General features: G+C 40.4%; 1 protein-coding gene across 1 annotated transcript; it reads left to right on the top strand.

Annotated features, from left to right (window-relative positions):
• Nucleotides 1-1,074: 1,074 nt before the first annotated feature.
• On the top strand, nucleotides 1,075-23,887 carry LOC145448212 (protein FAM91A1-like). The gene is made up of 20 exons (XM_080326567.1): nucleotides 1,075-1,314; nucleotides 1,384-1,561; nucleotides 3,552-3,665; nucleotides 4,781-4,968; nucleotides 5,504-5,657; nucleotides 5,722-5,867; nucleotides 6,515-6,616; nucleotides 8,353-8,438; nucleotides 8,496-8,575; nucleotides 9,251-9,387; nucleotides 9,937-10,088; nucleotides 10,528-10,619; nucleotides 10,686-10,762; nucleotides 11,330-11,414; nucleotides 11,889-12,052; nucleotides 12,866-12,979; nucleotides 16,648-16,942; nucleotides 21,813-21,942; nucleotides 22,003-22,072; nucleotides 23,503-23,887. The coding sequence occupies exons 1-20, from the start codon at nucleotides 1,243-1,245 to the stop codon at nucleotides 23,611-23,613; spliced, it is 2,547 nt and encodes an 848-aa protein (XP_080182693.1). The 5' UTR covers nucleotides 1,075-1,242; the 3' UTR covers nucleotides 23,614-23,887.

Raw genomic sequence — 23,887 nt, 5'->3', positions numbered from 1 at the left:
ATTCAACCAATCAATGAAATTGATATAAAGACTACATCAATGGTTCCCAACATTGGCGATTCGGCGATCTAGCGGGGCGAAAATAACGAAGGGGCGATAGGGGGGCGAAAACGGACAATGGGGGCGACAGGGGGCGAAAATAGCGAAGGGGCGATCGATAGGGGGGCGACGGCGCGTTAAAACGGCTAAATTGGAGTCAAGTCGGAGAAATGACCTACTTTTGACAAGTTATCATGCTTCTGAAGATTGCCAGCAAACTGGGACGAGAATAAATTGGCGCGGACGGTTTTCATATCGACTTGACTATGTTGGGCTGTTTTTGTACTTATACATAGCCTATGTCAATCAATTATTGCAATGGGTAAAATGCTAATGATAAATTCATCAGTATACTGGAGTTTTCGGAACTGACTCTTCATTCATATATCATGACGAACGAATCGAGCAGTCCATGCACACTTACTTTAATAGCAATTCGTTAGTAAAGTAACCGGTTTTGTGGGGAAAACACGTAAACCTTTCTCGTATCATTCCCGTGCGTGCATGCGTGATTTCCAAGAACCATTCATGTAGCCGTACACTACTCGCGTATACATCCGTCCGCTGGTCCTACAAAGTCGCGAAGCACACCAATCGAATCCCTGGCTGGCGCCATCCAAACAGACGGCTCGGGTTCGATTCCCGCCGTCGGAGGTTACCCTGAGCTCCTTGTCCCCCGTGTCGCTGTTCTTACGGCGACAAAAAAGTCCAGAAAAAAGGACCCGATGAGGAAAAAAAAGAGCAAGAAATTAGCATCTGAAAAGGACTGACGGAGAAAGAATAACATCGAAAGAAGACTGTGACATCGGGTACTAGGTCGAAGTGGATGCCAGTTCTAGAGACCCTAACTAGTTGGTCGTAAGGCATCCCCCTATATGTTCATTACATCGCATTCCGAGTCTTGTATATCCCATTGTGTGTGTGTTGGGTAGATGAAAATATAATCTGACCATTGATCGAATGATTATTTACGTAAGAAGTCTGGCGTGACATCATCTAGCTCATGCTTACTATCTATGGTTCAATGAAGTTCAATTTCCGATGATGCTTATTTATTTATCGCGAAGCAGCAACTCACGAAATTACAGACTTTTGCCACATTTATTATCTGCATTTGTACCCTTAGGAAGCAAAGAGCTGTAACAGGGCGGGATATCGCGTCAAACACTTGTTGTTCGACAGATGGATTACTGAATATTCAGAATGAATAAAGATGTCGAAAAACACATTAAAGAAGGATTGCTTTGGCCAAAACTCCCAGAGAGAGTGCGAATGGTAATGAAGATACCGCGTTTCCAAGCAAAAATCGGAATGGAAATTTAAATTAAAAAGTGTACTCTTTAGGTCTGTGGAAATTCTGAAGAGGAATACAACCGGGCATTTCTGGATTATGCCGTAAAAAACCAGATAAAGTACAAGTCATCGCCTGTTCGCCATGTCGTCAAAAACGAAAAGACATATTATGAGAAACTGTTGGAATACAGCAAGAAGAATTTGATGCTTTACCCTTATCACCTTCAAGGCAAGTGCATAGAATCTGGGATGACCCATTTTTAAATATGTTTGTGTTTGGTGGTGCACCACGTTTGATGTGTTACAATTGTTTGGATGAGTAGGCTATGTCCGTTGATTCCCTTTAAGGCTTTCCATTTCAAAGACATCATCTCAAATCTCAGCTCAGTCCTGACGGGAATTGGTGGTAAAGTCATGCAATGTTGCGATGAATTATCTGATTATTCTATGCAAGAAATCCTTCTTGTCATGAGCAACTTATTGCCAACGAAAACAACCACTGTTTCCAGTCACCGCCACCCCAGTCATTCCAAGAAATTGGTTTATCTGTGTATCTTCATTTGATTAGAATATTAACCATCGTTGAAATCGATTCATTGATTAGGCTATTATTAAAACCTGGTCATTGGTCAGCACATGCTGCACATCCTAGCCGTTCCACTATTCCCCTATATAGAATCTCGGTTCATTTTTTGAAATAAATCCTGCGTGATGAGAGCTTTTCTGTATAGAATAATTAGGCAAATAAACAGAAGATCCTGTGTGACGTTGCCACCAATTCCATTCCGGACCTAGAACGGAATCAGTGTTCCACCAACTTGTGCTTACTAGCTGACCAAAAAGAGTTCGGGAATCACGCGTTGGCCATCAAATCATCCAATATGGAATCGGTGTCTCGTGCACACCAAAGATTCTACTGACTGCACACAGGTGTGACGCCGAGAACCGCCTTGGCACACCAAAGATATTGCGCTAAGCGTACCGGGATTCCAACCTGGCAAATCATGACTGCTGTATTAATATAATTCCGTCTGATATTACCTATACCGGTACCGGTGTTCTCAAACTTTTTCCGATATTGTACCAATACTTTGTTTTTGCCACACAGCGTACTACCTGAATTAGGCTACTTATGTTAATTGAATGTACCGGTGTTTATTGGTTATTTATGTTAGTAGGCTATAGGGTTACCATATTTTGGAAATCTGAAAAGAGGACACTTTTTCAAAATTTTCAGACTTGCAAAACCGGAAGAAAATCTTGAAAAAATGGTAAATTTTCCCACTTTGTGGTCGGTTGACTGAAAAAAGGTCAACTTTCTCGCTCAGCTCCCGAAATAGCCGCTGGAGCATTACTTAAATGCTGATTTACTGTATCTCAGTCGATTTTGCCTTATATTTAACCAAAATTCTCAAACAAGAGGACATTTGGGCGTCCTCCTAGGACACTTTAAAAAAGTCAAAAAAGAGGACAAATCCTCGTAAAAGAAAACGTATGGTAACCCTATGTTAGTACTATTCCGCAGCACCAATGGATATCAAGAAAACACCATTTCATGAGATAGTTGCAACTGTTTCTTATGCAGAAGCTTGTCAATCTGAGTTATGACATTACTCAAAGCACTCTTCGCGTAACACAGTATGAGAACCATGGACCTATGCAGTATGTTTTCCCCTGTGACTGGCTCTTTGACTAGGTCTACTCAAAGCACTCTTCGCGTAACACAGTATGAGAACCATGGACCTATGCAGTATGTTTTCCCCTGTGACTGGCTCTTTGACTAGGTCATCAGTTTAGCAATCACTTATAGCGCTATTACAAGAAATAGGCTTATCACTTGTGTTGTCTCAAATAAATTGCACAATTAACATTTACTTGTTAATTCATAATGTATTTATTCTTCTATTAGTCACGAGATGTCATTGACCGCATTATTTTGATCTCTTTGCGAATCCTGGTGATCGTGTTTAATTCTCAATCTCCATACGAAATGTCATACTGGATCACTGATTTAATTGCTAAGCATCAGCAAATGCGAAAGTAAAATCCAGCAACAGCACATGAGCGCAATTAGATTTAAAAGGCTGTAAATCAGCCATATGGTAGTGATGTGGAGGTCTCCTGGTCTAATACGGCATAATTTGAGCATACAAGTGTGAAGCTATTTGTTCGTTTGAATTGCCTCGCATCAACTAGTTAACTTACCCTTTTCTTATCAGAGAGGATGATTGGCCTCCGTATGACTGCCTTCACGTACTACATATCAATGATGGAAGAAATAATGAGGGAGGAGAGAAGCTATGATTCCCTTCCAAATTTTACTGCTGCGGATTGTGAGTATCTCATTCGTTCATTTCAGTGTTGGGATGACTCGAGTCATGACTTGACTCGAGTCTTTTTTTTTCATATGACTTGACTTGACTCGAGTCACTTTGGAAAAATGACTTGACTTGACTTGACTCGGAGCTTCAAAAATGTACATTGACTCGTGACTCGGAGCAAAATTTACGAGTCAATTTTCAAGTCATCAAGTAAGAGGTGTTGAATAAATCACTGTATCTTGTGTATGTGTATGTTTGGATTGTTCGAGATTTGTGACAGCAACCAGTCATTCACTGATTGTACGTTACACTGATCCTCCATTGTTGGATCACAAATAAATTGACCGCAAACTAAACGATCACAGCTTGCGCTGTCGTAGTAGTAGTAGAAGATGAAACTAAATAACACTGTGTCACTGTTTTTTAGACGGCTCAATGCTTAGGCCTACGTTGCGCAGTGCTCACATTTACCAACCCTCTTGTATGATTTGAATCGAACAAATATAGTTTGTGCGTTTATATTATCACGGATGTGTAGATGGGTAGTGTAAGCTTTTGCACAATATCAATTTGTTTTAACTTCTCGAAGCTTCGTATTAGGCCCTATATTTTTACTGATAATAACTGACTGTAGCATGGAGCTGTACAGTTACTCGCGTATTTTATTAGCAGTTCTACGTGTACGTGAGGGATAAAACGTCTTTTTGTATGTATAATGTATATTTATCTAGATATTCGTTATTTTATTCTAGATAAATGATCAATTAATCTGTCTTTCACACAGCTAGCAAAATGTAATGACTTTGAATCTTCACTCATACTTCGAAAGTTCAATTTGACTGGAATTGTGACTTGACTCGTGACTTGGCTTGACTCGAATCACCTCCAAAAAATGAGTGACTTGACTTGACCTGGGTCACCTTTGAAAATCGATTGACTTGACTTGACTCGAGTCAAAATGTGCAATGACTCGTGACTCGAAGGTAGTGACTTGATCCCAACACTGGTTCATTTATTATATATATTCGTGATATGAAATAGTTGAAAATTCATAACTATCGCCATTGCATGGGTAGTCAAATTGTGACTGGCGTGGAAATGGACAAGTTCCAACTACTCAATTATAGGCTTGAGGTTGCTGGGAATCGGGCGGAATCAGTATATTGAACTGATGAACAATTCGCGATCCAACAAGAAGTTTACGTTTCGAAGAAAACCCCAGTTTCGCGACCTGCTCCCGAAATCACCGATTTCAGTCAATATCGAACCGTGGTGGATTGTTACTGTCGGCTACGTCACGGAAGACGATATCAAGGTAGGTTTGCGCGCTCGTGAGTGTTCTGTTCGATTTCTGTCAACGTTTGCAATCCAGTTTAAGATTTGGCGATCGTGACAGAATGTACGGTACTGGCATTGTTTTAGGTACACTGCACTTAATAATATCCACATTGAGCCACTTAACGTTGGCATGAACTGTGCACACACTCATTTTATTTGTGGCTCATGTGAACATCTATCAATTTTAGACTGCCAAGTCAATTTGAAGAATGCTGTAAACACTCTCTACACCACCCATTGTCAACGTCATTGTGGCTGAAAACTGATAAATGCGTCAATCTCACCGATAGTTCAATTACAAATCCCTGCACTCTGCTATTAACTGTAAATATGCTGAGGCCAGGTTTTTTTTAAAACTTCATCAGCATTCATTTCGATTTTGGGTAGTATTATGCTATTATCATTGTTGTGTCAAACTTTTATTGTCCTGATTGACCTTTTCGTGGACCACTTGAACCCTAGTTTAAGAATGCCTGGTCCAGGCTGACGTCTTCCTTTTGTCTATGATTTAGGTATGCACTCCTTCAATGAAAGTCTGTGTAGACAAACTGATTGACAACGGCCCAACTGTAGCGTGTACAATTGAACGGGAAACCCTCGACAAACTGTACATGAGAGGATTGATCTTTTTTGACGTGCCGGTTCAGAATGACACGATTGTAGCAGGTAATGAAATTTAAGAACTGTTTTACAAACACATATGGTATTTCTTGGTGACATTTTGCTGTAGTGCCGCCTTTGGAAGGGTTTGTGATGAACCGCGTGACCGGAGACTACTTTGAGACGCTGCTGTATAAGATATTTGTGTCCATCGATGAGAAGACAACGCTGTCGGAACTGTCCGCTGTTTTGGATATTGATTTGGAACTCGTTAAGGTAAAGCTGAGTCGGAAATTTGTGAGAGATTTCAGTTCATCGCGGTGCAATTCATTGCCAAAACCTTGACTAGGGCTAGGCATAGTAATTCGAGTACTAGAATCCCGAATTGAGTAATGATTGCTGTTTGCTCTAATATTTCGAGTACTTCCCCTTTACCACCTCTTATACACATATAATTTTGTTGTCAAAAGAGTCTTGTAGCCCTCTACTGTATCATTCAAGTAACTTCATACTTTAACATTGGACTGTACGGTGTTTCTTAAGAGTGCAGCGCTATTTTGGCAGTACTCAAATGCTCTACCTCTAATTCTCGGCTTTAAATCACATCTTTCATACATTTGATCTTTTAGATACCGGCTGAAATGGAACTGGAACAATATTGCTATGTTGTAATAGTGTGATTTACGGACATTTTCAGGTTTTGTGTGCGTCACTATACAATATGTGCTGTTGTTTCGATTCTGTACCAAATATCCTTAACCCGTATCTAAGATTCTTGACCCTTTTCGAATTAAGGCATGCTGCCTGATCTAAATTATCTGCTTTCTCACATTCTGGATGCGGTACTTTTATTTCAAATGTGGCGATGCTAAAATTATGTCGACGACATCGGTAGCTTTAACTGATGGTTACCGTAATTTTAGAGCGCAGTTTCCGTATTCTGTCGGCTGGGATTCGCTCGTTTGAAGCAATCGTTCGATGTCAGCACCGAGCCGAAGGCGCATAGCTCCTGGAAAAAAGTGAAGGTACATCGTGTATATTGCCCGTTGTTTTGCATGTAAGCTATGAGGAGCATAATCAATCGACCATTATGACTTTTTAATTTTGTAGGCTGCCTAGGTCTTGGAACACCAGGGTGTAAGACTGACTTTAAAGTGGTGGTTGTTAACCTCTACTAATCTGTCGAACCCTAATCTTGGCCAGTCACAAAATCTATCAACTTACACATCCAATGTAGAATGCTGGTGCACAATATGACCTGTGCTTCAGCAACAATGATAAAAGAACAAAACCATTGAAACATGATTCTCATACAAGGCAAAACTAATATTCGGTAATGGATTTTTTGTGGAAATCAGTGGGACTTTTGCTGTATGAGTTGGGTGTGTCTCTTTACTCTTGGCATCCATTGAACGACTGAGACTGGCTCAGCGATTCATTGGGGTTCATGTGAACTCCAGATAACAACCGCTGCTCTGGCGTGATAGAACTCGAGTATAGGGTTGGGACTTCGGGATCGAATTTGAAATCCCGGGAACGGGATTTTCGCTTCTCAATCCCGGGATTTTCCGGGATTAGCAAAATACTAAAATACGCCTAATGCAAGCTACATAAACAACATTTATTCCTTGTAATATTGATACCCAACCGCGGCTCCAATGTAGCCTTCTTGCGGCTCTGAGTGACCTCTAAATATGCCACAAAATATAATGGACGACAGTTTTTGTTTGTTTCTATAAATAGTTATAGGCAATTTTTGTATATGAATGCTGAAATGAGGAATAGCCTACTAGATATCTCTAAAGCCGTCCAAGGCCGCTCCTGAAAACAGAGGAACAGAATTCTCGCAGACTAGCGTCAAACGCACGGAGGAATACCCGTCAGAACACGACATATCTTGAGTTCTGCTGCTCGTAGACCTTTATATATCGTCTTTTTGAAGAGTAAATTACGACACAATTTCACTAACATTAAAATAACGGCTCATAGTCAAGTATAAATTGCAATAAGTCCAATATTTTTCATAGAATAATCCTCCGCAAACTTGTGTATCAAGTGCTGGAATGTATGAGGAGTTATCACATAACAACAAAATAGTATGTTGAGTAATGATATGCATTTTCAATTTATTTCAATGTATAGCACTTGCTAATCTGCGTCTACCAATGCTATAATAATAGATATACAATATGTAGAAGTCTATGTGCATGTGCAATGTGCATGCTTTTGAGTTTGCTAGATGGTGAGATTTAGTGGTAGTCTAATCGGGTGTTTTAATGCGGCTCCCTGCGTATACTATGAAGTTTGAAATTCGGCTCCGACATTCAAATTGGTTAGGAACCACTGATAAAGAGTATCATCACTTAGACGGTTTCGTAATTTGTTGGCGAAATATCCTTAAAATATGGGTGGGGCGCCAGATGTAGGCCATTTTCGAAATGGGGCTCTGCAGGGACGTGAGGTTAAGAAACAATGTTTTAGACAACCTGTCTAGTTTTTGACACTGCTTTATTACCAAAAAATGACGCTAGGTAAGCCCTGTTAGATGCTGTTCACAAATCCCGGGATCCCGGGATCGGGATTTCCCGGGGTCCCAACGCTACTCGAGTATATCATGTGCCCGTTTTATATACTTATCTTATTAATGTTCGTGCTCGAGACAGTTTCTTATCGACAGTTGTTGCGCGTTTTGGCGCAGTTTTCTAAACTCCACGATGGTATGTGTGCACAGTGAGGAGGCAATGATTTTGATTTCTTGCAGTCTCGTCGCACGTCATCCACTAACAGTTCCGTACTTCATCTTGGTCCTAGTCTGTTGGACTTTGACTTTATCGAGGATGTGGAGGGGTAAGTGGGTACAGACCGAGTCGCGTAGAAGTCGATGGAAATTTGTGCTCCTTTCAGTCTGGGCACCCACTTCGAAGACGTTGAGGGCATGCTCCTGAATTCGGAGGATAACAAGCAAGGTTCTGAGAAGAGTGAAGGTGATTTTGACTGCTTTCTACGTAGGGTGACTAAAAGTAGAACCGCTTTGGAAGTAACCGGTCGATCTAGTATCAATTATGGTCTGAGGTAGCCAATTTTTCAGAGCACTCAAATGGGTTCTCCTACTTTCACAACTTTTGAGTAGTTATGATTATAGGCTACTCCCACTTCTACTTACACAGTTTCTAACTTGCTGCCATTAGCATTACTGAATTTCGATGATATCAAGCAACGATCCTCAAAACTACACAACTCTGGAACATGAATCGGGCATAAATGCTGTTACATATTTCTGGTAGTTTGAATCAGATAGGCATAATGATCTTTTTAATTACGAGTCCTTTTCGGTTACGTTGGGCCAGTAGTGAATGGCTTGCCGGAGATATTTGTCTCATGCAGCTATGATTTTTTGTTGAAAATATTGAGTCACTAGCGACATGGGTCGATAAAGATGTAAGAACGCAAAACGATGATTTTCTTGGTATGGTAGAGAAATGGTATTGTTAGTTTTCGAACGGGTCTGTTGGTATGTTAATATTTTGAACCTGATACGTGTCGAAGAAAAACCACTTAAGTAGACTGTATTGTTACCCTCGCTTGCGCTACTATCAGCTGCCTATGGTAAAAATTACATAACCTCATTGCCTATACGAGAACTCGACATTCTTTTTCAGCCGAAGACTCCATAAGCCTCTCCAGCCAAGCATCATCCGCGGCTTCATTGCCGCAGTCCTGTAATCCGGGGAAAAGAATTGCGTTTGTTTTCGATTCCTCGCTGACGGCTTTCTTGATGATGGGGAATTTGTCGCCGGTAGGTTTTGACAAAGCCTGCACTAGCTACCGATCGCAAAAATCATTTCGTTTGCAATATGTGACGAATATCGGGCTCACTCTTTCAAAGTTGTCTTGAATCGCAATTACCTTGCTGTGACACTTCTTCTGCCAAATCCGATGGCGAAATTAAAAGCTTCAGTTGCCACTTTCGTTCCTCCAGTATCCGCAAAGAGACTGTTTCATGTTCGCAAAGTGATGTTTTCATTCTCTGAACATTGTCCCTACTACTGTGCGATCCAGACATGGTAGTGTAGACACGGTTGTGCGTCATGTGCAAGACATTTGTTGACCGAAATGCGTGCTATAGTGACATCATTCAGAAGTAATCGGAAGAAAGTGTCTTTGAAATTACTATGTTTACCTGTAGTTACGTTGAAATTTGTGGCTTTCCTCTGTTTCTACTTGAGTTTCGAAGATAGCTTCTATGACAAACTCGGTATTAGCATTCCCTGCAAGATTTTCCAGCATTTATCACTCGCCAGGAATTAACTTTTGTTCGGTGCGTAAATCCAAAAATGGTTTGCAGGGTTTGAAAAGTCACGCTGTCACACTTTTCGAAGTCGGCAAGCTGACAGATGAAGGTATCGGAAATTTTATCAACGAACTGAGAAAAGTGAATTCGGTCGACAGCGACGAGGGGGAAGCCCGGAGATATTTTGATCACGCAGTCAATCTGAGGTACGTCCACTCTTTGCGGCGACTTGAAAAGCACGAGTATCAAGAAAACGCTGTTTTGATTGCCTATAATGTGTGATGTGCAATGTATAATATACTTGCACAAATACTTTCGGCTAGCTCTCGTAAAGTGTATTTGTCAGCTATACCTTCTGAATAGACACTAATTGGAACTGCAATTAGAGCTCTGCTGGTAACTGTTGTTGATAGTATGGGTGATTGGGTCACAGAATTGGTCAAAATAGTCGTCGGTGGTAAAAATACAAGTAGCGTTGTAATTTTCTACTCTATTACAAGTAAAAATAGTGATTTCAAAGTAAGTTTTGCCTAAAAAAACGGAAAGCGGTTGAGTAGAAGTACGGTAGTGTAAAATTGTCACCATGTGAGGAAGTAGTGAAAGCCTTTTTTCTAAACTGAACTCCGCACCGGTTTTTCCTTGCAGGTCTACCGTCGAATTCATACGTCACAACAAAGAATTGACGGCAATATTTTGTGACGAGGATGAGGGCAATGGGTCTAGCGGCGACATCGGGGGTGCGTGTATAGCGACCGATTACGTCGATCAGACCGATCACGAATCAGTGTACCTTTATTTCACAGAAATCGGGTTGGATCTGATACGGTGCGAGAGTTTGCGGGGGCTCGACCAGAAAACGGTCGCTCGTCTCATAAATAAGGTCAGTTCTCTCTTCTGTGTAGCACCGAGGACCATGTAGCGGTATAAAACCGGTTCTGGGGGACAGGCATGGGGAATTAAAAATCGAGTTGCAGCATTTATCTTCAAATTTAAAAACTGGTACCATAATGAATATGGGGTTATTTGGCAGTAGGCTACGTTCTTATTAATGCATTGCGCTATCGTCGAACTAAGCTGATAATATTTTGCTGCTGTTGTAGTTTGTTCTTGATTCTGGTATTTGTACTGTAATGACTAGGGCAAGTTTTTGTTGCAGTTAAATCTGTGGAAAGTTGCAGTAAAGAGCTGCAAAGTTGCAGTGAAAAGTTGGACGAAATACGTTGGAGCGTTACTTCAGTGCTGAAGTTGCACTATCAGATTCCTTCAAACAGCTTAAAACAGCATTCTACATAACTTACCAGTATTTAGGTAGCTGCCGGAAGCCGTAAAAAAAAGTTGCAAAAGTTGCAAAAACTTGCCTAGTATAATTGAATATAATTCTGCCACTAGCCTTAATTTTATGATATCAATGAACGACAAACTGACAAACAATTGCTTTTGAATTTAGAATTATCACGCTGTGATTGCGATGGCTCCGTTGAACGACGAAGTGGTCACGAACTTGAATAAAGCACCAGGCGTTAAGGATGACGGTATGATTTCCAAGGAAAATTCTTGCTAGAAAATAGTCCACGTTGGGGCCGTGCATTGTTGGATACAGCAGCAAAGTGTTGTGTAAAAGAGCAGGATGTATAAAAGTTTGAGATTGAACCTACTTATCGGATTCATTCTGTCTAACCACTAAGTGGTGTAATTCCCCATTCATGGAAGTGACTGTAAATTTTGTTGCCTGTAATAGGTCAATTAACCTTGAGACTTTCCTGGAAAATTTTTGACAAGCACTAATTAGCGAATGATCACGTACACGGTCAGTCAAGGCCATTATGTGAAGAGGAGTTTTTTCAAGAGAACTGGTACTGTAGATTCGTGGCACGGGAAATTTGGAAATCTTCTATCTGAATTTTGAATCCGGCCTGCAAAAGTGAATTTTTTCAAGCGGGATTCGATCCGAATGCGCGAAAACTGTTAGGATTTGCCTGACAATTTCTTTCGTACACTTCTTCAAGGTGACAAGTCTGCTAGGGAAGGTGCACACTGGTTCGGGCCGCCGAGCGCCATTATTAATTCCGTGTGGTTCAAGATGTACCTGTACCACACGACCGGTTATGGTCCACCGACCGTTTTACTGGGACGAGGGACGAAGTTGTCACGTTTGCCAAGCGTTTTTGAGGTGACGAATTGTGTTCCAACGTTTTGTTCTGTCATTCTGTCTACTTTGCCTCAGTAATTAAATGCTTTGGTATCATTTCATCCTGTTCCGAGCTGTGAGTGTAGCTACAAACCATGTTATTTCTTCTTACGTTTATACTTCGGTTCGTTACAGCCCAACTAACTTTGTTTAGTCTTATTGTGTTTTATTGCATTATTGTAACTTGTGAGTATTATGTCTTATCGTCAAGGGTCGATTTTCAATGCCTAATTTGAAGGAAAACCCGGTTAGTTCGCTACTGTCACCAAAGTTGGTAGGTAACAAAGTACATTTTTGCAGTACCCTGATATGGTTTTGTCTAATCGCCCCACTTGCTCAAGTGGCTTAGTTTTAACGTTCGACTTCCACTCCACCACTTATTTTTATTCCAAAGATTTTATCAAGCAGAAAGTGGTGTTTGGATACCTTTGCGTCACTTATGCTGTGAAATTGACCCATCAACAGGGCGATGTAACCATAGCAAAGCATAATCATTGCATTATCTACATTGCTCCTGATGATGCTCTTGCCCTATTGTCTAATAAATGTCTGTAATGCCTCGACCTAAACCACTGACTCGGATAATTCTCCGACCTTTCTACTTCTACTTATGGACGACAATTAGTTTCGGTGTGTCTTGAAAATTTTTACTCGAACTTGGATTGTCATGGATTGCTGCTTTGACAAACCCTGCTGGTTACTGTAGATTTTTCATGTTTCGTGCCGTCCTAACCGCAGACAGGTTGCTGCCACGTTATTTTCTGCAGTGTGATTGACGGCGTTCAACCTTTTCAGGACTATGAGGATCTACTGATCACGTCTTTCGGTCACGAACCTTGCGTCATCCCAACTTCAAATGCTCTGCTCATGTTAAGCGAGGCACTCACACATTCCCCTGTGCTAGTACAGGTAGGTATTTTCATATTTTGAGACTGATTTCAGAGTTTTTCAAATGCCGTTGTTACATATTCGGCATGATGGAATAAAGAAGTGTATCAAATCGTCGACCACAGTCAATACATTGCTATCCAGTGCTCTTCAACCTTTTTCGTCGTGGTGCACCCTTTCAAGGTTTACTTGAAACTGGTACACCCCTGACCGGATAACTCATTGATTCCGTATAGTAAGCCTAGACCAGGGGTGTTCAACCTCCTTGTTATTCACGTCCGTGCTTCGATTCCTTACATAGCATACTACCGCATTTCGGCGTGGAGTCGTAATGACCCATCTGGACGTCATATAATCAGGACTCTAACTTCCGCACCCTAAACCCGTCGATTGGGGGGGGGGGGCGAGCTCGAAGGGGTCTCAATATTATTTCTTGAATAAACATAAATTATCGAGTATATTTTTGAAAATTTGTTTAACTTCATTCTATTTTTTTCGTCCTACGCTCAATTTAATGCCAATTTTCTTGATTATTGGGTAGCCTTCCCCAAGAAAAAATATGCAAGATTAATAGCAATGGGCATTTCGGTGTCGGCCGTTACCGCGCCACTACGCTCCAAGACATATGAAGGTTTAGGCAATGTAACAAAATGCGATCCTAGAAGTGTGCCAGACTGATCGGCAGCGAAAAAACATTGGTCAAAAAGGACCGCCCTTGTGCTGACTGAAAACCCCGAGGGGACCAAGGGGCCCGCCCGAATTATTTGTATTTGCGGGCCCTACATTTTCCAAAACATTTCATTTTGATTGTATATCTTAAAGTAAATCAGAGAGAGAAAATAACAAAAAAACTTTTACATGTGGAAAATTTATTTCGTCTGTAATATAGGTATGGTTTCATATATTACTGTCAACTATTTATCCATTCTTGGCACACGTGAATGATTAAGCGATGGAGCGGATGGAGGGGGTGTAGGCATACACGTGTACGAATCCGTCTTAGTATTTCTTTATCGAATGCATCATTTTCCTTTACGGTTTGCATTTGTTCGGTGGGACTCAGATTACACTATACCGTATATAAAATACGAAAAATCCTGGTCCCCTGAATCGCGCAAGCGTCAATATAATTTTCGTCAATTCAAATTTCATATTAACGGACGCCAAAACACGCTCTAATTTAATTAATATGTTTTGCATAAATATTGTTTAACGGCCGCATGCGACCGTATGTCTGCAGGTGCTGGCCTGTTGAAATAAGGATGAACAATGCTGCAACGTATTTGAAATGCTAAATAATAATCAGGGCGCGAGGATTCGGACCACCTGCAAGCACAGTGGTTCTCAAACTAGACCCCCTCGAGACACCCTGACTACGCCCCTGTAATGATGTACACTGCGCTATTTATAAGGAACTCACAGAAAGTACAGTTTAAATATTTCTGAACCGTCGCAGTGGTTTCCTCAAGGATCATTATAGACTGATATTGCAAGCGGAACACATGTCATGTCCATCCTTTTCTACTACAAAAGGAATCAAAAAGTCCATACGAACATTTAAGTGATGTGCACAAACGTATGCTTATGATACACCAAAAGGAATAAAGCTTACAAGCTCGTACAGCTGATATGAAAATATTTTTCGATAATGCACTCCTGGTCCACATATTGATGTTCTGAAGCATACAATTACCTGTTTATTGTGATGCCTATATAGTCATCGGTCCATTTTAATTTGGATCTGGTACACCCCTGTACACCCCATGTGAGTGGCACACCCTTTAAAATTTTTGGTACACCCTAGGGTGTATGAAAACCCCGGTTGAAGAGCACTGCTATAGACCAGGGGCGTATCCAGAGCGCGAAAAAGGGGGGGGGGGTTTGCGTTACGAAATAGGCTATTGTGACGTCATCATTACGATCACTCGTCTCCACGCCCTGGCGAATAATTAATACATTATAGTTTAATAATAAACAGAGATTTGCGGTGAGTGGGAGATGTACGAATACGATACGGACATTGCCTGAAAATCGCGTTTCTTTTATGGTCTGATTGAAAGAAATTCGTAAATGCTCACATTTAGTCATGAGCCGGCAAATGCCGCCCGTCTTCAAGCGCCTAGTTCCGGTCAGAGATGCGCGATTTTGTTGGGTTTTGACGATATTATGCGCACGGTCGGTAGTATCGCAGCGGACGAACAAGCGCGGAATAGGGCGGTAGCATAAACGAGGGCGATCGCCACAGAGAGGTGTGGTGTGAACACGAATGTGTGCTTTTCGATGGCTTTACTAGCCATACGGCTGAGCGTGTAGTACGCGCGAAGATAATTAGACCTTAATTGCAAGCACGCAAGTCAGTCAACTAATACAGAGTACACACTGGGATAATAACTTGATCGACAGAGAAACTTGTCAGCCGATATAATTAGGCTTTACCACTAGGCCTACTCAATTCTCCCGTTCAGCGACAACATAGGCCTATATTTGGACGACCGCAAGCCACCTAACAATCGGGAACGTGGATTGCTAGGCTTGTATTTTGAAATGTGAATGTCAATCCTGGGCCATTTCTCGCCAATAATCGCGAATACAATGTGGATTTGAGAATAGCATTGTCGTTCTGGTGCCGTCGTGTCTGCGTCTCGCTGATCAATCAACACGCCGCCGCGTGCAATTCTTAATTAGGATTTCAAGGCGAGCAGGTGCAGCGAATTCGCGAGCGATGTTGATTGCCGACAACTTCGTCTTTGCAATTACGTATCGCGTCGGCCAATTAGATTAGATTTTCCTAAAATGAGTCTCTCGTTTTAGCAAGGCGAGAGAGAAATCGTGGGAAGAAAGTTGAGAACGTCGGCAATTGCCACAGCTGAAATGTAGCTGAACAAGTGCAGAATTCGTATGGAATTAGCGAATTATAATGACCTATTTTATCCTTTCGACTAATTCGGCGCATAATTCCAATATTTTGTAGGGGTCTTAGTCCCCTTAAATAACATTAAGACGCCATATTCGCCTTCTCATACGTAAAAACGAATATGTTAAACTAATAAATTAGCAAATATTAGAGGCTATATTTGACATCAATTTTTAGGATTTTGAAAAGGGGGGGGTTCCGACCCCCTAAAACCCCCCCTGGATACGCCACTGCTATAGACTATAAATGATTTTGACAGTACTAAGTATATTTCATGTAGTGTGGAATGAGTCATATCTGGCAGTTCGTGCAAAAAGCCTATACATAAAATCACTAGACGATAGTTTGTTGTCAGCAGGAATAGAGCCTGACTGACATCGAAAGTTTGATCCGCTACTAATATCACATATTTTTATCAATATCAAAATTTGACAGACTTCTAATTTGTGACAGTAATATGAAAAATAAATCCTATATCAAATGTTTTTCATTTACCATAGATCTCCAGCCGAGTAGGATATTGGCCGTTCCAACCCAACAGGTGTATTTTTAGTTCGATAAAGACGAGTTTTCAGCCAAGAAGTGATCTCCGCTGGTCCTCATAAATCAATACAGCAGTGCTGAACAGCACCGTTTAGCCCTGAACAGTTGTACGGGTGATGACATCATGGGAGAGGACAATAACTAATGACCAGAATTGGCTGATACCAATATTTTAACTGGGGCAATAATGGACCAGAAAACTAGAAGAATTGAACTTGTCCATTCTTTTTAGGGATACACACTGACTTGGTACAAGACCGAAAAGTTTTATTTGCCATTCCCGATCGAGGAGGCCGGTCAAACCGAACTCCAATTCATCAGTGACTCTCAGTGCTTGGAGTCCGACGAGGCAAACGACGCTCCGAAACTGAGCAAAGACTCGAGCCTTTACAAGAAACTCGTGTCCAATCTCGATCTTCAATGCTCGTGCGGTTTCATCAGCTTCTTGAGATATCAACCTCGCCATTCCAGCTTGGATAGAAATGTGTTCTCCAGACCGGGTGGAGATGATGAAGAGTTTAGAGCGGGTAAGTCTGATTTTAAATTGGTTGTTAATGTTTGTTATTTTAGTTCCAATGTAATTTCAATGGTATTCTGAGCTAACGTCATATTTTCTACCGTGATAATTAGGGCGTTTTTTTTAACCTAAAAACGGTAAATTTTGACCTAAAAAATATTAATTTGAACTTTTTTTAACCTAAACAAACTGAATTTTGACCAAATTTTGACCTTACGTATGCAAGTTAGGTGTTTTCCCACATGATGGTAATATTGTGCCACTTATCTTTATTTCTGTTTGGAACTGGCTGTGCTAACGAACTAGTTTGGCCTGAAAAAACGTTTCTGGCTTAGAAACAGGCAACTTTTACGGGCACTATTTTAACGAAATCTGGCCCTATGAAGAATTGCAGTGCTCACGATACGTCTTATGGTGGAAATGATTAAATTTTCTTGTAGTACAACGAGAGATACTTTCCTACATTCTTGGGTAGAAAGTGCATGTCCTTACTAAGAAGCTTGCCAAGGACGCTCAACAGTAGCAGTTGTTGGCTGACAACACTCAAGTTGTGTGTTCACAGCTGGTCGTGGTCACGCACTGTGTTGTGTTGCTTCATTCTGACAATGTTGTCTACATCACAATTTTTCATCATGCGCTTTGTAATATAAGAATGATGTAATGCCCAAGATGTCATACTTCAGATAGGATATTGCGGTACGTTGACCATAACACCATGTCTACCTATTTGTTTTATTTGACTGTTTATGATTCACAATGAGCAGACAATTAGCCGTTGACAACGGTAGGCCTATAAAGTAGGCTACAAACTGTAAAATATCAAATGATAAGTTCACCGACAGTGCAAAATCTACGATAGAAACGAAATGCAGACGTCATAAAATTTTTGACTTTATGAATAATTTTGACAAATTTTGATCTAACCCTACAATTTTGACAAAATTTTGACATGTCAGAAAAAACCGCCCTAGTGATAATATGTTAATCTGTCAGCATTTCGAACAATCTGTCCTGTAAAATTATACTTCAAGTCCAAAGGTGGTGAAGCAATCGCTGTGCACTCGACTGGTAGTATTTATGGCAGTGCTTTTCAACCTTTTTGAGCTTCATTCGCACTTTTTTTTGTAAAATAAATTTCATTCGCACAAACTAACCGAAAATTGTTATACAAAAAGAAGATGAAAATACAACATTTATTTGTTCAGATGTGCAACAAATTATGTATCTTAAGCTATCAAGTGTCTGATTAAAAAGGCTACTACCTATTTCACTAAAACCTTTCTCAGCCAAACAAGTTGTCAGGTTCGAACGTCTACTAGTGCTTGGATGCCAGGTCTTAAAATCTGTTCTGCACTCCTATCCAAAATACAACGTATTTTTCACGAATGAAAAATGCTTGCTGGAAGAAATCGATTTTGAGAGCTGACAAAAAGGTCTAGGAGGCTTCGTATGTCGAACGGGTGAAAACCCCACTTGTTTGTATTGAGACCTTTCCTTATGTCTTGGAAAATAAGGCCCAAATGATGTAGGAGAGTGGGCAGTGGGCACATTAGAGTTCGCTACCTTATGATACGTTGCTCCAATTTTTTTTTCGATTTCCCATTTTCTATCTCGCGAGTAGGCCTATGTTGAAAGAGCAAATATACTGACGATGCTGTGTGTTCTGATCTTTGGCTCAATCTAACTTGAGAATTCATAACAGTTTAATAACGTTAAAGCAGATTTTTAGACTACCACCAAAATTTGAGTTTTTATGGCATCTCGCGACCCGAGCCTCACCTATGAAAAGGAATTCAATATCAATATTACAGTAGTATATGCTACCATTTTACGGACATGTAGGCTAGGGCTCTCCAAAAATGACTTTTTTTCTCAAATCGTACTGGCTACTTGATAAAATTGTTAGGTTACCTAATTTAAGCCTACACACAAAATTTGGTTCAATTTCAGCCAGTAACCGCTTTGCTACAGGAGAAGAAAGTTTCTATTTATTATATAAAAATAAATAGGGAAAAATTTGAAAATTTTCTGTTCACCCCATGAAAGTGTTAGGATGTCTATAGAAACGATCCTCACTAAATTTGGTTCAATGCCAACCAGTGGAAGCGGAGTTATTGCCGTCGAAAAATTTTAATTTGAATAAAATAGTATTTACGGTGACCGATTCTTTGTTTATTTATTATAGTCGTGCTCACCGTAAATACTATTTTATTCAAATCAAAATTTTTCGACGGCAATAACTCCGCTTACACTGGTTGGAATTAAACCTAATTTGGCGAGGATTGTTTCTATAGACATCCTAACACTTTCATGGGGTGAACAGAAAATTTTCAAATTTTTCCTTATTTATTTTTATATAATAAATAGAAACTTTTTTCTCCTGTAGCAAAGCGGTTACTGGCTGGAATTGAACCAAATTTTGTGTGTAGGCTTAAATTAGGTAACCTAACAATTTTATCAAGTAGCCAGAACAATTTGAGAAAAAAAGTCATTTTTGAAGAGCCCTAATGTAGGCCTATGACATACAGAACGCGTCGGCCTACACCACAATTCTATCCAACACTGCTCTACAAAATATGTCTGACGTACGCGATTTCCAATTAGAGTGAATTGAATTTCCTCTGCGTGTCGCAGTTGTACCACTGTCTACTCAGATTGCAAGAACGGGACTATTCCGTGCCGTCAACGGAGCATACCATATCGAATGGTTTGGCCCATGGATATCTAGAACTATCTAGATATCCCTGGTTTGGCCATCCAGCGTCGGTCATTTTTGGCCAAGGTTATGTCGACGTTTATGTTTTGGCACCGCATTTTATCAGCGACTTGTTGGCCAAAACTTTACGTCGTCATGTGACCCGACGCAGAAGGGGCTGGCCTCGAAATGAACGAGTCTCACAGACCTGAACTCGCTCGCTGCACATCCCCAGTCCCTACACTAGTTCATCCCAACGATCTTCGACCATGTTTACCAGTCGGACTAATCTTACCATGAATTCTCATGATAAAGTCATATTTTCGGAGTGTCTTGCTTATTGGCTACAGTACGCAACACTGGGGCGTTAGATTTGTACAAACTATCGCAGGATCGTTCGCAATAAATTCCACAAATATTACAAACATATTAACAGATAGCTCAGGCACCGTGTCGACCCAAAATTATACTATTTGCGGTGAATACTTTATTAACCTTTGAAGGGGTAAAAATTTGTGTTACAGTAACTTGCAAATGTGAGTCTGCAATGATGGTATTTATTTACTACTATCCACGTGCATCGCACTAATCGAACAGTTATTACAAAAGTATGATGATTGTTTAACGTTAGAAAGCAGAAAGTCAATTTGAGGTCATTTTTCCAGCCTGTCGCAGGCTCAGATGGGCTGATATATACTGTATGTCTGCCACTGCACATTGTGCACAATAGGGTGGTTCAAAAATAACCTTTTTTCCTGAATCTTGCAGGTTACTTGATTAAATAGTTAGGTTGCCTTAAAAAACGACGCACACCAAATTTGAATTCATTCCAACCAATATTCGCGGATTTCGTAGAGTTTGAAAATTTTGAATTTGCCTAAAAATGCAAAAAAAAAATTTTTTTCAAATTTTTCTGCCAACCCCATGAAATTGTTGCGCTGTCTTCGAAAACGATGCAAAACAAATTTGACTCAATTCGAAGCCGTAGAAGTGGAGTTATTTCAGTTTTTCTTTGATAATTCTGGGATTATCCTTGATTGGTGGATCATCTCAGAATTATCATCAAAAAACTTGAATAACTCCGCTTCTGCAGCTTGGAATTGAGTCAAATTTGTTTTCCATCGTTTTTGAAGACAGCGAAACAATTTCATAAGGTTGGAAGGAAAATTTGAAAAAAATTTTTTTTTGCATTTTTAGGCAAATTCAAAATTTTCAAACTCTACGAAATCCGCGAATATTGATTGGAATGAATTCAAATTTGGTGTGCGTCGTTTTTTAAGGCAACCTAACGATTTAATCAAGTAACCTGCAAGATTCAGGAAAAAAGGTTATTTTTGAACCACCCTAGTGCACAATCTTCCAAACCAGGCTTTTGGTTACGTAATAATTATAGTGCGAAAATATGGATTCACTATGGCTTGTGAGAGCTACGATTACTGGTGGGTCGTAAGTTAAACAAGTTTTTACAATTGCTTCGCAACAAGAAAAGTTACACTGCCCTTGAATTTCCTATTAGGTGTATTTGAATTATTCCAGGTCAGAAAAATTAATAATTATTCACGATTTTCATTCGCACCATTCGCACCTCCTTCTTCATTCGCACTCATCCGGGATTTTCATTCGCACCGTTCGCACCACCTTCGTCATTCGCACTGAAATTTTTTTCATTCGCACAAGTGCGAACCGTCACACTGGTTGAAAAGCACTGATTTATGGTAATAACACTGTAGGGCAGAGGTGTGCGAACTGCGGTCCTACGGAAACAATTTAGCCTCTCATGAAGAAGTTACAATTTGGAATGTGTCTCAATTTAGCTTTGTGCAATACTTCTGAGCTAATCTCAGGTGGGCTAAGAGGGACCGAAAACAGTAAAATCAATAAAATATGCAATTGCTGACTTGTTACATGAAAACTTTTGATAAAGTTATTCATCAACCTCAAAATAAGTTTCCTTTCAGCTATTCAAGATGGTTTGTGTTGCCCGGTATTGCGTTTTATTGATAAGTCTTCCGACCACTGTTGGTATTTCTTGACGTTGGGCAGCTTGCAACTACTAGAAACCCTATATATATACGATCTGAAGCCTTAATGTATATCTGGCCTGCTTTCAGAAAGTGTTCCGGACTCCTGTTTTGGCGTATATTTCTACCGAATTATGATATGAAGGAGCATGGTTTTTGTTTAGATCCCAACGAAAAAGAAGGTGTCGTGTGGCAATTGCTGAACGTGAATTTTGGCATTCCGTTATTCAATGAATCGCTCAACGAAGAGGTGTGCCAGAGGTTCATCCGGCAGGAACTTTGCAAAAACGAAAGGTGGAAGCCGATTGTTGCCGTGCCAAATTAGGCCTTGCTAACAGCCTTTTTTTTTGTCAGTGCCATGAAACTTTTTGAATCCAATGCCGACTTGAGCAGAAGAGTGGAGAAATTCGTTGAAAGTTACAAGGTACAGTCTCAGATTTTTGCTGTTGCTCTGCTAGTTACATGCCTGCTATGACGTGACTTTCGCCGTGAGGTGTACTGTACTGTCGACGTAGTAGTGCTTGGACTGTTCAACAACCATTAAGAAGTTGAACAATAAAACCCTATCGAGAGAATTGATATTCAGAAATATTCCGACAATTGTAGGTAGCATCCCGTTTATTACTGAAATCGTCATTGTACTTATTGGTAGTGTCAGCAGTCATTTTGCGTTGCTCGCGAAGATGCACCTTGCAATGTCGAAAGTAGCCCACTGATAGACAGTGTTGGGATCAAGTCACTACCTTCGAGTCATTTCGAGTCGTTGCCCATTTTGACTCGAGTCAAGTCAAGTCAATCGATTTTCGAAGGTGACTCGAGTCAAGTAAAGTCACTCGATTTTAGGAGGTGACTCGAGTCAAGTCAAGTCACAATTCAAGTCAAGTTGCCTTTTCAAAGTATGAGGCATGATTACGTAATTGAATTATGCTAGGTGTCTGAAATACAGATTGAGTGTTTATTGATTTTAAACCGATGAACGAATATAGAGTTAAATATATACACGAAAGACGGCGCTGTATCGCTAAACTATTTAAAGTAATTCCATAGCCTCAGTTTATAGTAACCAGAGAAACGAATTGATAAGATGCAATACATTACCCATCTGATAAGATACAAATCGATTCTGCGACAATGGTTGAGGACTAAATAAATTATTTTCAATTTCAATAAAAAAAGAGGTTTGGTTAAGGTGTAAGAACAGAAACAGACATTCTGATATTAAACGACTTTACTATACCAGTTTACGACAACGTAAGCTGTAAGCTTCGATCACTTCGTTTGCGGTCAATTTATTTGTGAGAGAACAATGGAGGCTCAGTAAAACGCACGGTCATTGAATGATTGGTCGCGCTCACGGGTTACACCAGCGTTCCGCGAACAATACGAACATACGCAAGTTACTGTGATTTTTATCGACCCCGATGACATGATGACTTGAAATTGACTCGTGAATTTTGCCCCGAGTCACGAGTCAATCCGCATTTCTGATACGCCGAGTCAAGTCATTTTGGCAAAGTGACTCGAGTCAAGTCAAGTCATACGAAAAAGGTGACTCGAGTCTGACTCGAGTCATCTCAACACTGCTGATAGATGGTTTCAATGTAATGAATGTATGCCACCCCTCTAGCAGATGTTGATTTTAGACTTCGAAATTTTCATACGTTTCATATTCTATTTTTCTAGTTCTACTTGTGATTGAGTAGAAATTTATTGCGTTAATTCTACTTGAGTAGAGACTCTGGCTGCTTTGGCCGCCTCCAATTTTTAGTTTAAAGTGCTCACTGCTCATACATTGACCATTTCTGTTTCTTATCACGGATAGTATAAACTTAACGTTTCTACTATTTTTCACAGCTGCCTAACAGCTACTTCGGGGTGTTTCGACCAGAGCAAGAAAACGTGCCGCATCCCGAACAGAACTTGATGTTCAGCGGAAGGACTTTGTCGATATTTGGAGGATTATGATCTGTGACACAACTGAGTTGTCGATACTGTTCTTTTATGGTACTTTTATCGAATTTATAAGTCGAGTAGCAGTGTTTTTCGATTCTGACAAGGCCAAGATTAGTGGAATCTGCTTCGTCTCGTTATTTCCGTGCTGTGAAGCTGGCAATTGCTCATCCGTCGAGTCATTTATGGTCGTTCGACTGTTGACTTTCGAACATCGGTTTGACGTGTTGTTTACCTGTCGAAGCTGCGTGTATCCTATTGGTAAAGTGCAATTACATGATGTCTGGAA

Source organism: Botryllus schlosseri, chromosome 10 (genome assembly GCF_051294905.1).
Source record: "Botryllus schlosseri isolate E-star chromosome 10, Bs_hap1, whole genome shotgun sequence".
Lineage (NCBI taxonomy): Eukaryota > Metazoa > Chordata > Ascidiacea > Stolidobranchia > Styelidae > Botryllus > Botryllus schlosseri.
Note: the sequence above shows the minus strand (reverse complement) of the source record. Positions and strands in the feature narration are given on the sequence as shown.

What these genes read in the sequence shown, in the direction of transcription:
- LOC145448212 (XM_080326567.1), top strand. Translation starts at nt 1,243, where the DNA reads ATGAATAAAGATGTCGAAAAACACATTAAAGAAGGATTGCTTTGGCCA. An exon ending in GATCACGCAGTCAATCTGAG is followed by an intron (nt 10,089 to 10,527) that starts GTACGTCCACTC and finishes TTTTCCTTGCAG; the next exon opens with GTCTACCGTCGAATTCATAC. An exon ending in ACCAGGCGTTAAGGATGACG is followed by an intron (nt 11,415 to 11,888) that starts GTATGATTTCCA and finishes CACTTCTTCAAG; the next exon opens with GTGACAAGTCTGCTAGGGAA.